The sequence below is a fragment of the Chenopodium album genome, chromosome 7 (genome assembly GCF_948465745.1).
Source record: "Chenopodium album chromosome 7, dcCheAlbu1.1, whole genome shotgun sequence".
Taxonomy (NCBI): domain Eukaryota; kingdom Viridiplantae; phylum Streptophyta; class Magnoliopsida; order Caryophyllales; family Amaranthaceae; genus Chenopodium; species Chenopodium album.
Genome location: NC_137840.1, coordinates 76,176,579 through 76,191,985, shown reverse-complemented (window position 1 = coordinate 76,191,985; position 15,407 = coordinate 76,176,579). Strand labels below are relative to the sequence as shown.

The 15,407-nt window shown below is 36.3% G+C and overlaps 2 protein-coding genes and 1 non-coding gene across 3 annotated transcripts; 1 reads left to right on the top strand and 2 right to left on the bottom strand.

Moving 5' to 3' along the window:
* Positions 1-510: 510 nt before the first annotated feature.
* LOC145639675 (laccase-6-like) lies at positions 511-3,140 on the bottom strand. Its single transcript, XM_081690984.1, has 6 exons — positions 3,013-3,140; positions 2,621-2,772; positions 2,300-2,544; positions 2,071-2,199; positions 901-1,845; positions 511-796 (listed from the first exon to the last, which is right to left on the bottom strand). Exons 1-6 carry the CDS (start codon positions 3,127-3,129, stop codon positions 666-668), a joined length of 1,719 nt encoding a protein of 572 aa, XP_081547110.1. The 5' UTR covers positions 3,130-3,140; the 3' UTR covers positions 511-665.
* A 6,318-nt stretch (positions 3,141-9,458) lies between these two features.
* Positions 9,459-9,529, top strand: TRNAG-CCC (transfer RNA glycine (anticodon CCC)). Its single transcript has one exon. It is a non-coding gene; the product is annotated as a tRNA-Gly (tRNA).
* A 106-nt stretch (positions 9,530-9,635) lies between these two features.
* Positions 9,636-14,829, bottom strand: LOC145640708 (putative alkaline/neutral invertase F). The gene is made up of 6 exons (XM_081691938.1): positions 14,275-14,829; positions 11,637-12,080; positions 10,753-11,311; positions 10,129-10,419; positions 10,021-10,057; positions 9,636-9,879 (listed from the first exon to the last, which is right to left on the bottom strand). The coding sequence occupies exons 1-6, from the start codon at positions 14,827-14,829 to the stop codon at positions 9,636-9,638; spliced, it is 2,130 nt and encodes a 709-aa protein (XP_081548064.1).
* Positions 14,830-15,407: the final 578 nt, after the last annotated feature.

The following is a 15,407-nucleotide window of genomic DNA, read 5'->3' as shown; positions in this document are numbered from 1 at the left end:
CCAGAAGTATTCAGCTACTGCATGAGGTAATCATCATTCCGCAAACATACCATTTTCAAATCTGAATTAATGGTTGTAATTCCTTTTTAACCTTCCCATTTTGTTTTTGCCTTTTTGGTGCTATTGGAACATTAGGCCTGTGGTTACTGTTTAATAGTTCTTGGAGCTGATTCCCCTTTACTATTCAATTTTATGTCAAAGATAAAAGTTTGTTACAAATGCACTGATCTAAGCAAATCTCACTTAAACCTGAATATTCTGTGCTCATTTAGCTACAGCATTGATAATTTGCTTCTAACTGATCTACTGCTGGAAATTCTCTGATTCAACTTTTACATTTGCTATGCTTGTAAGTAGGCAATATTTGTTGAACAAATGAAGTCATCTTTGATTCTTTGTGTTTTCTGTAAGTCTTTTTTGAAGTATCTCCTTGAAAATAATCAAAACCAACCCCTCTTCATCCCCCCCCCCCCCCCCCCCCCCCCCCCACCACCCACCCCAAAAAATAAGAAGAAAAAACTTTTGGTTGTATTTACCAAATATCCTAGGTCTACCTTTCACTATTTTCAAGCAAAATAAGATCAGGCTCACCCCTTTCTCAAAAAAGGGGAAAGGAGGAAGGATAATTGTAGACTTGTAGAGAAAGACCTTCCTTGGCTTTCATCCTAGCATCTTGGCCTATCAGTTGGAGGGCGTGGAAGTGTCTCTTGTTGGCCTTGACCATTCTTCACTATGAGCACCACAGACAGTCCCCAAGACATATGCACTTCCATGTGACAATGCATGTACCATACCCCTGACAACAAAAGGAGTTTAGTGTGATCATTATTAGTAATTAGTACTCTAGCATTCCCTGGATTTATCTGACTACATTTTAATAAGAGAATTACATAAACATACCTGGATTATCTGCGACAAAGCGAATTGCTGCCCAGCCACCTGCTGGCACTCCTATGGTGTTCAGATAAGGCGGATCTACTAAGTTGAAAGATGCAGCTTGTGGGGTGTAATCTCCTGCACCATATCCCACCACGTAGAAGCTATGGCCATGAAGGTGAATGGGGTGGTTCTCTGTAGTCACAGTCCCTGTATCCTGTAGGATTATCTGCACTCTGGACCCATATTCAATGACCTTGGTTCTAGTTCCAATGATGGATTGAGTATCGTTAGGGATATCATTAGGAGCTTGATTAACAAAATCATAGACCTGTAGAGGAAAGTCTGGAAAATCTTCTGTGTATTGGCCATTGATCTTCATGTAGTATGCCTCAAGAAGTGAGATGTTAGGCTCTCTGAAGCTCACATTGTTCATTGAGGCTGCCATCACCCCTCCGTTGATTCCCTTGCAATTTTGTGAGGGATATTTGGAGGTACATTTCTGTACATTTATTCCAATGGTGATGAAAAGGTTGGTGTCAATCTCCCTCGGGACATTTACAGCACCCAAGCTCCGGAGGCCATCCATGACAGTCTTAATGACCAGGGTATCATTGAAGCTTGGCAATGGGGTAGAAGATAAAGGAAAGTTATTTGAAGTATAGCCAGAGTATTGGAAGTAACCTATGGAGACAATCTTTTGGAAGGTGACATTCCTAGCAGACATGTAAGGACCCACAGACATGGAATATTTGCCTATCTGTTGATCAGTTGTTACAAGAGCATTGATGGTTTGACCGGGACCAAGCATGATTTGACTCACAGTTAATGGCTTTGTGTATGCTCCATCAGCTTCAACTATCGTAAGATTGTGCTTGGCAATGGCAAAGAACTGCTCCATATTGAGGGCTGCATTGATTATCCTTAGCAGATAGGTCTTCCCTGGGAGAACATTAAGTGTATATGTGTCTGTAGTAAACAATTTAAACAAGGTCATCAGAGATTGGAGGACTTCCATAAATGTCATTTGGAAACCAATTAGTACATTATCAGCCTTCAAATATATATATTTTATTTTATTTTGGCTTGTTTCAAGGTTCAGTCCTTTAAAGTAGGTTGAATACTAATTAAGCATAGTGTGACTTTTTGATCAATGATATATTAGTATAAGAGCTTAATTGCTATCTCATTTACCATTAGTTGAGCAATTGTAGTTGGGTCCTGGATGACCATTAATGGTAAATGCATCTGCCGGTGGAGGACTTCCACCACTTGATAGAACATCATGCTCAAGTTGCACAAGGTCCTTCAGCCAGTATTCTCCTATGAAGGTGTTAGCCAAACATTTTTGGATCTTTAGCATTGGAGTTTAGATAAGCAGAAGGAAAAAGAAGCTTACAGATTCAGTAAAGAAATAATTTACCTAGGAGTATGATATGTTCTTCATATGGAGGTTTCAAAGGGTAGGGTACCCTAGTCTTGGGATATGCAACAATGGCACCATACACAGTACCTCGAAGCCAGGAGGAGTGAGCATGCCATAGAAGGGTGCCTTTTTGCTCCACCATTGTGAACTTATAGGTGAAGGTATTCCCTGGTTGGATAGGGCATTGGGTTATGTAGGAAGGACCATCGTACCAGCAGGAGAGCTTCTGACGAACGCCATGCCTGAGAAATAAATATAACATAATCAGTATTGTTCACTACATTATCGTATAAAGAAACCACAGAGTGTTATGCATACCAGTGTATTGTGATGTTGTAGGGGGAGTCATTGGTAACTTTGACAGTCACTCTGTCATCTTCTCGGGCATAAAGGACTGGTCCTGGGTACATGCCATTGACAGTGACTATGTCTTTCATGTTGCACAGCTTTGTGACCCTGGTCGTTTGCACCTAATATGTCACAACATATATCGTTCAGTCAAATCATATTTTATTGGTTAGCTTTCAGCCTTTTAGAGTAGGTTTACTCAGGTTAAGCTATGACTGTTAGACATGATAAATGTCCAGGTGTCAAACTCGTGCATTTTATAAAACTTGTGAAAATGCAGTTTGCTTAAGAAAAGTACCAAAAAAAAAAAAAAAAAAAAGAAAAAAAAAAAAGAAAAAAAGATAAGGAAGACAGCCTGAGACCTTAAAGTCGTAGAATTTGGTTGATGTTTGACTTGACCATCTTGCTGCTGTTGGTAGAACTCGAGCTTGTAATATCAAGATGAACCATAACATAGCAGAAGCTGCTGAATTGCTCATCCTTGGCAGACTGATCCTAATTATTTAGTAGAATTCAGCTTGTTACAGTAAAGAAGATGGTTTTATAGGAAAGACTCAAAAAAGAAAGAGAGAGTTGGACTTGCTTTTTTTAGTGTATGCTCCTTGCTGATTTGTTCAGCTGTCATGATTTGTAACATGGATGGGTGATAATAAGTTGTTTGGAGCATGAGCATACAGGATTGGATTAATGTGGGGAAAGTTTTGGCTTTTGACCTATCAATACCTTTCCCGAAAAAAAAAAAATACATTCTTTTTCTTGGTTTCATGTTGCTCCCTGAAGAAGCAATCTCTCTTTCACTGCTGGTTTTCACTTATGGTTTTTGCTAGGGCCTGTCAAGCTACTTTTGGATGATTTTTGTTAAGATGGAATAGCTATGATGTTTATTACATTAGATAGGGTCCTAAATGTGATTAATACACGTTTACATCTTATTTAGTAGATTACTAAAGTCGTTCATGTTAACATTGTAGTAGTAATTATAGTTCATGTATATAATATTAGGAGATGTATGATGTACTACTCAAAGTCTAATATGTGTTGTGTACTATTGTACTCTGTAAAGTTATGCAATGATTTGTAAAACCTGGATTTTTTTTTTTGCCAAGGTCTTCCTGTTTGATGATCAAAGCTCAAGGCAGATGTAATTTTGCTTAGTGACGAAGGTGTTGATTTCAAAATGGTTTACCATCTAATCAGTTGGAGATTCGCTCTTGAGGAAGGTATGTGAGAGTGTGAGACGACAAAAGTCACCCTACTACCTGAATATATGTGCAAGTGAGTAGATGATAGAAATCGGATCTCTTGAAACTATTTCGGATATGCCAAATGAATCTTATGTCTTAGGGGTGGTTCACTGGTTCAGCCATGCTTCCGTAGGTAACTCATTATTATTTTTTAGTTTTCATTATATATTCAAGCTATGTTTGATGATGGTGAATTGGTATTTTGGTGACCACCTTATGTTACAATTCTTTGGTTTGCAGTATAAATGAAGGTTTTTGCGAACCTGATCTTGTGTTTAAGAAGATTTCATTGATTATTTATTTTAAGCTGATTCTCTCAGAATATGTTTTTGGGTTTTGGAGAAGTAATTATAGTTATACCTCAGTTTTTCTTTTTCCCAAAGAAAGTTGTTACATACAAGTCTGTTGTACCAGAGGACTAGTGAGTAGTGAGTAGTGACTAGTGAAGATGATAGAGAGGGAATACTTTTGCTAGATCTTGACTGAAGGCGGCATTTGTTGGCCGGGGTTAGATAAATAATTCCGTTGTCATAGGCCACGTATCTATTTTAGGCAAGTTTCTGTTTTTTTTTGGCCTATTATTTAAAAAACCGGGGAATATTAATTTAGCATAATTATAATAAATTGTATGCATGTACCCCAAGTCGAAAATAATAGTCGTAAGATTTCTTTTTTTAGTAGCCAGTCTAGTCACTATTAATAAAATAATAATGATTTTTAAATGTACTTTACTAGATATCATTATTATAATTGTGACAAAATTATGTTGTTAGAGTAGAGTGAAAATATTAGTATTTCAAGTTGAGCTTTATATATGGTGGGACAAAAGTGGTCGGATGGTCAATGACCAGTGATGATGGAGTAACCGAGTACACAAATGGTGGTGAACTGATTGGAGAAAAATACATACATGCAAGTTAATTCTACGAAATTCTTATATAATGTGGCCACATGTTTAGGTACTGTAAGTTGTACTTCAAGTCACTTCCTTACTCAGTGTTATCTATTTTAGGTGAACTGTATATGGCATACCTTACCTTGTTGTGAGAAGAGCAATCATAATTCGTAAATTGTGTTCTCACGATGAATGTGCCAAAATCAATTTTTGTTGTGCCAAAATTATACTCCAATTGTTGCGCACAAAGCTGTAGTCGTCGACACGAACTAGTGTATATACTGAATTCCATGCAATTTATGATAATTGGTAACAAAACACCAGGTCATGATGAAGGCAAAGGTCAAAGGAAGGCAATGTTTAAAGCAAGTAGGCAAACAAGGTTAAAATGTGAAACAATAGTGGTTGGAGAAGGCAGAAAGGAGTAAAAGGTGATTGGAAAGAGAAGATTTGGCCGGGCTTTTGCAAAACACAACCTTTTGCACGCCTTTCTGGCCCCATTTACTTCATGTTTTGATATGGAGGAGCTTCTATGGCTTTTTTGACATGTCTTCATTGCTTAGAATTATGGCATTCTTCTAGTGTACTCATTTCATCTTTTTATTTGATTATTTTTAATCCGTGCTCTTTTTTCTTTAATAATATTGGAGGAAAATAATACTTGTATGTATTATGCTACATTGTAAAAAAATTATTGGTTGTAAATGATTCTTTTATATATTACGGATTAATGCATTGGAGTAATGTTCAACATAATTCCTATATGTTAGGTTTTTATATTTTTGTTTAGCATTATTCTTATACGAAGTATATAGATTTGCAAAAACGTGTTTCATTAGACTTAGGAGTATCATAAATTCGTGATTGAAGAATGAAGGTCCCATGACCAGCTAAGCCAACGTCCCCAAACCAGCTCGGGTGGCACGAGCTGCATGACACATTGACACACGTTAGTTTGCTGCTCATGTACATCATATGCGCCAATATGGTGTGTACCAATAAGAGTGCCTTCCCGGCTGGACTTGATCACCAAATTTTGATCCTAAAAATGCTGGTGATAACTGATAACATTCGGAATCAGAGATCAACTGATCACTATGCTTCTGCAAGTCGTTCTATTCAGAAGTATAACTCTGTATGTGGCTCATATTTGTTGCGTAATGATGAACGAATGATGACAGCATGAATCTCTAATACGTTAGATTTTTCTCTTTTTATTTTTTAGCATTATAAAGAAATAAAAAGGTTCACAATAGCTAAGCCTCTTGGATGCTTCATGTTTTTTAGCTCTTAATATTCCCTATTTTGCTCGAGCTATTGACCAAGTATCAGAAACGTCCATAAAATTGGTTACTACAAAAACTAAATTCTTCTGTTCAAACTCGGAACTTGTTTTTATTTCAGAAAACAATAAATAATTAGCTATAATATATTATTACAGAAAAACAGTTGTTTTGTAACTGCATTTGAAAGTCAGGCTTCAGAGTCCAAGCAAGAACCCCAGAAATTCTCCAGCAGAGGACCAGTAGGTCTTCCTGCTTATCTGGTTAGCCACAGGCTTCTATGTTCTCTATATATATACTAACCCTCGTTAAGACGCCTGTGCGCTCTCTCCCTCACCCTCCACAACCCTCTATCATCATCCATCGACATTGTTTCCTTAACTTAAGTTTCCTAGCAATAATAATGACTACTAGACTTCCAATTCATCTGGCAAGGGGTTCAACTGAAAACAGAGCTCAAAAGGAGAAGCGCTTCAAGATAATACGAACAAGACTCTACATTATCCTTCGTTGTGTGTTGATGCTAGTCTGTGGGAAAGAAAGTGAAGGCTGATCATGTCTACCATCACGCAAGTTGGAGCAGCAACTAGGTTCAAATTCTAGAGTTTATTATGGAGTATAGTCACTAAGAATCACTAAAAGAATGTAAATGCTAGTATAAAGAACAAGGCAATGCAGATTAGAACCAGTTAGTCTCTACTCTCTTCTATTTGTTTAAACATATCCTACCCCTTAGTCACTTCACTCATTAGTGTTCTGCCCTTCATCCCTCGTAAAGTATGAACACAACTTAGATGCAACTATGCTAAAACATCACAGATAAATAGCAAGATTTCCAACAAAAATCATTTTGTACATAAGAACATATACTATGTTTACTTCATAAAGATAAAACTCTCAGGCTAATCTACTAACTCATGGCTGTTCAAAAGATAATCTGATTGTGAAATCTAAAGCATCAAGAAGCAAGCTCTACACAGATCAAAATTCAATACATGCGCCACAAAGAGCATAAAATTTAGCTTAATTCTCAATTTTCACTTTCTTGCATGATCCGATCCAATTGTAAGCAGATAAATCCTAAAGTATGCCCAAAAGATTTGCTGAGAACTCCACTGCAAATTCCCTATCAGTTTTTTGTCAATGAACTCAAAAAACTACACAGACCAGAATTCAATATAATTGCCATGAAGAACCCAAGTGCAGATATTTTTTCAGTTTTGCCTATGAACTAACAATCTACACTAACCAGAACTCATTCCATCACACATCAAGACTCAAGAACACAAGCCTAAACATTGTGGGTCATGTCGTCATGACTCATGAGTTCCGAAAACACAAACAATGTCATTAAGGCAATGCAATCAAATCAATAGATTTAAGTTGGTCTTTCAGACAAGAGAAAGCATTGTCAACATTAACAGCATTGGACATACACTTACATGATGGCTGGTAAGCAAATCAAGGCTCAACTATAACCACAAATCCACAAACAAATTGAAGATTATCATAGAAATCCAGTTTAGAAGCAAGCTTTATAAATTTTTGGACTGACCTCCTTTTATCACCTTAAGCATCACAATCAAAGAATAATGATGTACTTTAAAATTATTGAGGAAAAAAAAACCTACTCCAGAAATTATACTTTTTTTTTTTTTTTTTTTTTTTTTTTTTTTTTTTTTTTTTTTTTTTTTTTATCCAATAAATCTGCAGGCACAAAATTTTCAGCGTCTAAGGCTAATTTGATTTAATTCATTCAGTTAAAAAAAACAATTAATTTAACGCCAAATTATAATGAAAAGAGGAGAATTTATGATAAATGAAACAAACACAATAAAAAGTAGCATTACAAAAAATAAAACTCACAAATTACTGAGATTGTCATGAAATTGGGCAACAATTGAATTAAAATTTTCTAAAATTACCAGATAATCCGCATATATAAATGTACAAATAAAAATTTGTACGGAGTAATTGATTGTTTTGTATAGTTAACGACACTGCTAATTTGCTATACAAAACCTAATCTAACCTGATAAACAATAATAATAACTAATTAAAATCGAAAATTAAAAACACAAAACCCTAATTAAGAAGAGAGAGAAAGGTGAATCAAACGACAGAATTGGTTGAGTTTTGATGAGTCGAAGAAGATGTGGTGGTGGTGGTGACGCGGCGGAGCACGGGCTCCTCCTGGTTGGTGGCGGCGTCGTCGACGTCGGTGGTGGAGACGTTAATACAAGAGCAACGCTCGAGTGAAGCAAAGAATGCTGTTACTACGTTTGTTCCCAACCATGATATGAAGCTGCACCTTTCCATTATTTTCTCGATTAAGATAACTGTGCTTTAAATTCGCTCTGAATCTCTGATTCTACAATATTTATTTAGCTAAATACAAGTACATGGGTGCAGGACCAACTTATATACTACTGTGTACTTTTCATATGAGTAAATGAAAGATTATCTTTTCTTATGGCTAATTATTAATTAAAAAAAAAAAAACTATAAATAAAAGAAAGCTAAAGATTCCAATCAAATTAACCATTTTTTTATTTTTTTTATTTGAGTTTAATCATCATTAATTCATTATACGAAGTATATGTTTGTAGAGTAGACACTAAATCTGTTTCCAAAAAAAAAAAAAAAAAAAAAAGTAAACACTAAATCAAATTTAACTAGTAATATATGCCACTTATTAATAATTTTATTCTACGAGTACTAGATTAGTGTAAAGATAAACTCAATTAATATTGTCAAATTCAAACAAGTGATCTAAACTGAGACTAATCTAACTTGATATATTCTACCTTCTTCAAATGACATAAAGTCATACAATTTAGAATTTATTTATCCTTGACCGACTTGTGTGCAAAATTTCAATGAAACTTATTCAAAACACTCAAAAGAATTCCCAACCAAACCATACAAGCAGCACAGTCACTAGTAGTTGTTGGACTTGTTGCTATGATGCATAGTTGTATACTATGTGTATTGCCTTTTGCCCTTGTATTCTAATTCTTACAACTAACTTGAAAATTTGGTAAGAAAGTCTAAGCCTTGCCTGATTGTCAGTTTATCACTTGTATATGTGTGAAGTAAAGAAGAGAAAGCACAAATTTACAAATATAATACCGTATGTATTGCTTTGATTAGAGTTCAAAATTGGTTGTTCAATGTCAAAAATAAATAACTTTGGGATGAGGATTCCCTTACCCTCCTCCCCCCCTCACTTCAAATGTGCCTAACCTACTAACCCGGGCTGGAAGGATCTGTGAGAGATTCCGGCACAATAGGGCCATTTTCCTTACAAAAAAAAAAAAAAAAAAAAGGTCAAAAATAAATACATAATTATACTTATTTTAATATTTCAGAAAATTTTGTCAGCAGCGCATCTAGTGTAGTGGTATCATAGTACCCTCCCACGGTACTGACCGGGGTTCGATTCCCCGGATGCGCATTCATGAAAATTGCACCTTTTTATAGCGTAAACCAAGCTTACTCTTAGTTAATTTTTATGACTTTCTCAAAAAAAAAAAAAAAAAAAAAAAAAAAATTATGAATCTTCATTCCCTAAATTTATTCACGCCCACGAAAGGAAACAATGAAGAAAACTCAAGTAATATGCCAACATCTATAAGCTGCGAGACTTGCATAAAACTGCTGATTCTCCCAAATCTGACATAAAAGGATGAGTAAGACAGCCCATAATAAACTAGAGCTGCAAGTCCTGCAACTGATGTCGAGCATTTCACTGTCCAATTTTCAGACAATCTGACATAAACCGGGGTTAAAAGAGCAACAAATGAGCTATGAGCATATCAGTAATCATCATATTAGCTAGGTAGCCACCAATGCAAACACCCTATCAATGTTCTGATAGATGCAACAAAATATAGACAGTATTAAGATGTAAAATTCCTGTCAAAATATGCACAGAACAGTTTTTACCTTTCACCTCTCTTATTTACAGCCTTAATAGCATTTCCTATACTTAGCACCAGTGTTGTTTACTAAAAGCGATCCAAAGAAGTGGGAAGAAGACGACTGGCTAGTTACTCCACGAGGCAGAGCGAATGAGCTTGGGCTTGGCAATTGTCTTGTCTTCCTCAAGTGAGACCAGCAGAAGATTGGCTGGATTTTCAAGCATCTTCTTGGCGACCAAGTAGCCAGAAATACTCCATGTCTGGAACTTTCTTGCTTGCTTACCAATATAGCGACCTGTCTTCCCATCATAGTACTCTGGCCAGCCATCATTGGAAAGGCGTTTCTCCACCAGCTCAATGGCATTTCTGGCCATCTGAGGCCTCGCAGTCTTGATGCATGCAGATACCAGCAACCACAGCAGAACTGCAATATTTACGAATGTAATTAATAATAATGCATAAGCTTCTAATGTTTTGCAATAGCATGAGAAATGCATCCTAGAGGAAAAAAAAAAAGAAAGTTGTATGTTTACAACTCCATACAGAATCACTGCATGAAACACAGACCGACAGACATATTGTCAACATGTCAGAGATTATCAATCATAAATATGAAGTTAAATTCTTGTCTTGTAACTTGAAGATAAATTCAAATTCTAAAGCTTATATAGTGTTAAACAAAGCCACAAATACACAAAGTAGAAAAATCTCGGAGCACTAAGTTTGAAGTCAGTAAAATTTGTATCAGGAAACTCACCTGGCCAAGATCCACCATTATGGTAACTCCACCGAGTATTCTTGGAATCAAACCCTGTGATAATGTTCCAGTCATTACCTTCTAGCGCCGGATAAGAGATTTTCAAGGGCATCTCTCCAACTAACTCATCCCAACGAGCCTCAATTAAGTCCATTATAGCTGATGCTTGCTTTGGTGTCGCAAGACTGCTTAAGATAGCAATACAGTTACCAAGTAAGAACCACCTGAAATCCATGCGAGCTGGGCTGACATTGCCAATGAAATAACCACCTCGTAAGGGCATGAACTCGAATAGCCAATCAGGAATTGACTCCGGGGATACATTGAACTTGTTTAAAGCAGTGTGAGAGTATTCTTCTGTTTTATAGCGGTATATGTTATTCAACTGGGTATAATCAAGCCAGTAATATGTCCGAATATGGTAACTAAGTGCCTTGATCTTGGAGTTGATCTTATCCAGCAATTCTTTGTTGTCAGGCACTTCTTTCAACATGTTTTTGGCACATCTCAGTGCAAAAAAGAAAAGAGCCTGAACCTCAATTGGATACCCATATATTCCCTACCCAATTGATGATGATGGATAAAGTTAGTAAGAAAATGGAAGCAGGCACTCCAGGCAGGCATGTTACAAACAATTTAAACAGCAGTCACACAGCAATTACGTTTCATTTCGAATAACTACCAAATCTGTTCACTTATAGTTTTTAAGACATCATCAGAGGAGTTTCCAAGATTTTTAGGTAGAAGTGATTTAATCCAAAATAGAAGAAGCATAGGCTTTTGTAGTTTCAAAATGCTACTTTTTTTTTTTACAGTGGTTATACATTAACCAAGTGAAACATTATTCAATACCATAAAAGGGAAACGGTAAACAAGAAACTAACCATCCTTCTGTCAATCATACAGCATGCATCTGCACAGAGTAGCGATGGGAAAGTGTCAAAACCATCAGAGAGGCACAAGTCAAGGATCAATTTCATGCCTTTCTGCACATCAGGCTGATCTGCCAGTGAGCGGTCACTTGTGCTTTTGACATATGACCTCAGCAAAATAATCCACCAGAACCCAGAATCCATAGGTGCAACTCTTCCAATTGCAGTGCCACCATAATCCGCTTCCAGAATTTCCTTCACGCGCTCATTTTTCTCGTCTATCACAACCTTGAAGCTTGCTGGCATTACACCTTCTCCAAGAGTGAAGTTATCAATCCTCTTTTCACGACCTTGAAGATGGAGAGTTTTCAGCAAGAAGTTCTTCACAATTTCTGTGTCAGGGGGATCTTTCATTAGACAAGCTAGAGCACTAGGAACGAAGTCCCTCACAAAAACCTATACATTGGAAAAAGTAAATCAGTACGTGCAAATCCTCATAGTTCATTTCAAGAATATCAAAGACAAATGCAGTACATAAATAAAATGACATTTGTGAATTAGTACTTTAGCTGTGAACAATTCTAGAGAGCCACAAACATATACGGATTTACCTAATTAGCTGATCTTTGTGGTTAACACTTACCAGCTATGGACTTACCTAACTACCTACATCTGAAACCCCAATTATGAATTTGTTAAGTGCGGACAAGTATCTTATTAATAAGTTCATCTTAGACAATTGCAGCTCGTATGGTTGTATGATTATTCAAAACTTGATAATCAAATAGAGCTACTTGACAAATCACTTCAGAACCACTGACCGAGCCAATTATGTACATGAGTGACAAAGGCAAACATGGATGGTGCAACATCGATATGCCTAGTTCTGCATCCTATTGCAGAATTAAAGGTTTTTGAGAAGACCTGTATATATCACCAAATCAGGGGAGAATCAAAACACCTACAAGCTACCTGCCCATTATATTTGCTAAGTTGAGCTATGATAAAATTAAGTCCGGATTCCCTGCTTCCCCGACTATTATCTAATTCAACATTCAATAATTGGAAAAGTAAGGATCAGAAGTTGACTAATCTCAGTGACAAGAAATTGGTCACTCAAATTAAAATTCTGATGGCTTGGTCAATCCAAATTTCATAACCTTTTCCCTTTTTTATATCAACTCTGCATCAAAATAAAATATTCAAATGTCCAACTCCATGAGCTACTGGCTATATAATACAGTTCTATTACAAGCATAATTCAAAGAAAGTGTATAGATAGTTCATACACAGCCTAGAGCATTCATGCATTAAACACGTAACAACCTGTTTGCAATATTGTCATGTGCATTCCATTGAGATTCAAATTTAACTAGTATTTTTTTTTTCTCACACACACACACACACAAAACCTTGGTATTCCAAGTCCAATAATCATGTAGGAAGAGTTGAAGACCATGCACGAAAAGTTGTATCTGATAGTTCTTCAAGTTTCGACCAACATATAACTTTTCACTTGTGGTTTACAAAGCATGAATGACAAATTCAAGCCAGTGAAACATGAATGATTCAGGCAACACTGTGCAATGCAATATAAAAGGCCAGCATAACATGAATAATTTAGCAGCAATAATCTTAGGTCTTTAAGAAGACGTATACTATCTATCAGGGTAACAACTGTTACTTCTTACTAAGTTACTTGCCAAATGAATCACGTCTATCTACCAGCTTTAATATCTTATACTTTAGGGGCTAGGGCTCTTGCGTACACCCCAGTGCACAACACCAAATTGACAGTTACACTAATTGTGTTCAAATAGTAGCATATCACATTGGCCATTGCTCAAGATTTAGTACATTTTATGCGTCCTATTCACCATTTTAAATAGAAATACACGTCAATTGCATCTAGACATGGAAATTTGGTTGTGCAACCAGCAACAAATAACATGATTTTTCAATGACCTAGCACAACAGGAAAAGTTTGCTCTCAGTATTACGGAATCATTACCTATTTACCTGCTATGCTTTATATTTCAATTTGTGGATAGTATAATCATTTAAATCAAAATGACAACTAATAAATCCAGAGAAATCTGCTGCGTAAGCTCCAGAACAAACACGGAAAACAAATTTATCCTCACAAACTCGAGAATTCCAAATTCATAAATGTCAAACAGTTCTACAAAATAATCAACAAAAATTCCAGTAAAGCTAAGCAGATACGGAATAAATGTTCGCTACTCCGTAATTTTATTTTAATTTTTTTTTAAAAAAAAAAGAAGAAAAACAGAGACCGTCTAGCAATCTAGCATTAATGTACGCCATAAATTTAAATTATGCAGTACTTATTCAAAATAATGAACAAATTCATGAAAATGTAGATTAAAAACAACAACACTAAAGTATTCTACTCCAAACGATGACCAACTAAAATCTGGAAAAATGTTAAGAAACAACATCAAAGGACCAAAAGCTAGAAAATAAGAAGTGTAATGATAATTGCTAATAAATCTTCAGATCATTTACGCATAGATTAAAAATCAAATCAAACTAGAATCTCAAGAAATCACAGTAAAAATTCTCGCCGGCAAATTTTGAAAACTAATGAAACGACGAAAAGACGCCATGGAGGAGAGAGAAAATATACCTGATTATAGTTCAGCGCCTCAGCACTAGGATCGGAAGCAGCAACAGTTCCAACAGATATTCCTTTGTAATAAACATAAGATTTCTCTAACAAGCTCCAAGCCTCCTTCACCATTGGATGCTCTGCTATAGGAATAGGATGCTGAAAATATCCATTAGCACCGTTGGATTTCACCGTACCTCCTGATTTCGGCGTATTTCCGTTGCATTTTCCGGCGCTTCCGGTCTTCTCGCATAAGCTCTCGAGGTTTGCAGCCGAAGTTGAAGACCTGACTGAAACTGGACGCAGCGTTGCTTCGAGACAAACACTGTCAACAGTAATCGAACTCTTCTCCGAACCTCCGGCGTCTGGATTCTCCGACGAAGAAGCACTTTCTTCGGTGGTTGTTACGGCGGAGCTGCTGCTACTGTTAATGTCGATTTCTTCATTTTCGTTGACGACGCTGAAGGCGACATGACGTTGAAGAGAAGGAGAATGTAGTTTCTCTGGTGGAGGTGGAATTTCGGTGATTTCTTCTGGAATGAGGTTGTTGTTATCTGGTTCAATGGAAGCCATTGATGAGAGAGAAAATGGAGGTTTGAATTTGTTGTGCTGAACTGATTACAGGGACGAGAGAGGGTTGATATATGTAGTGGGTGATTTTGGCGCTGAGATGGTACAGTCAAGGCTTTTGCCCCAAATAAGACGTTACAATTACAAATATGCCATTGTTTGGGAAATGAGTGATGGGATAATTTCATAACTTGATGTTTGATATAGGGGTGTTTTTGTAAAGATTGCAAAAGGGTCAATATTGTGTTTTATTTTCCTAGTCCAATACTCCAATATTGTACAAATGTACAGTTGTACTACTATTGCCTAAGTGAAATTTTGAACCATCTTGCTAAAGTAATTTGTTATTTTTCTGCCCGATTTTAAGATATTTTGGGATCGATTCTCACCCATCATTGTGGCTCTTTAAACACCCAAAAGAAAAGGTCTGTATTATTATCCGCACTTCGTAAGTCTAAGTGTTTTCTACCCCTATACCTCACACAACCTTGAGAAAGCTCAATTAGTACTTGTAGGGGATGATTTACGAAAGTATGGTTATTTTAAAACTTATTTACACTTTTGCGTCGGAATGAAACTTA

Bases quoted from the DNA above. Each gene is read 5' to 3' on its own strand.
- LOC145639675 (XM_081690984.1), bottom strand. From the start codon at position 3,129: ATGAGCAATTCAGCAGCTTCTGCTATGTTATGGTTCATCTTGATATTA. The intron at 2,773-3,012 runs GTCTCAGGCTGT...GTGACATATTAG, and splicing joins CCAAATTCTACGACTTTAAG to GTGCAAACGACCAGGGTCAC. The intron at 2,200-2,299 runs GTAAATTATTTC...ACACCTTCATAG, and splicing joins AGAACATATCATACTCCTAG to GAGAATACTGGCTGAAGGAC.
- LOC145640708 (XM_081691938.1), bottom strand. From the start codon at position 14,829: ATGGCTTCCATTGAACCAGATAACAACAACCTCATTCCAGAAGAAATC. The intron at 12,081-14,274 runs GTATATTTTCTC...TCCAATGTATAG, and splicing joins AGGCGCTGAACTATAATCAG to GTTTTTGTGAGGGACTTCGT. The intron at 9,880-10,020 runs GTAAAAACTGTT...ATATGCTCATAG, and splicing joins GTAAATAAGAGAGGTGAAAG to CTCATTTGTTGCTCTTTTAA.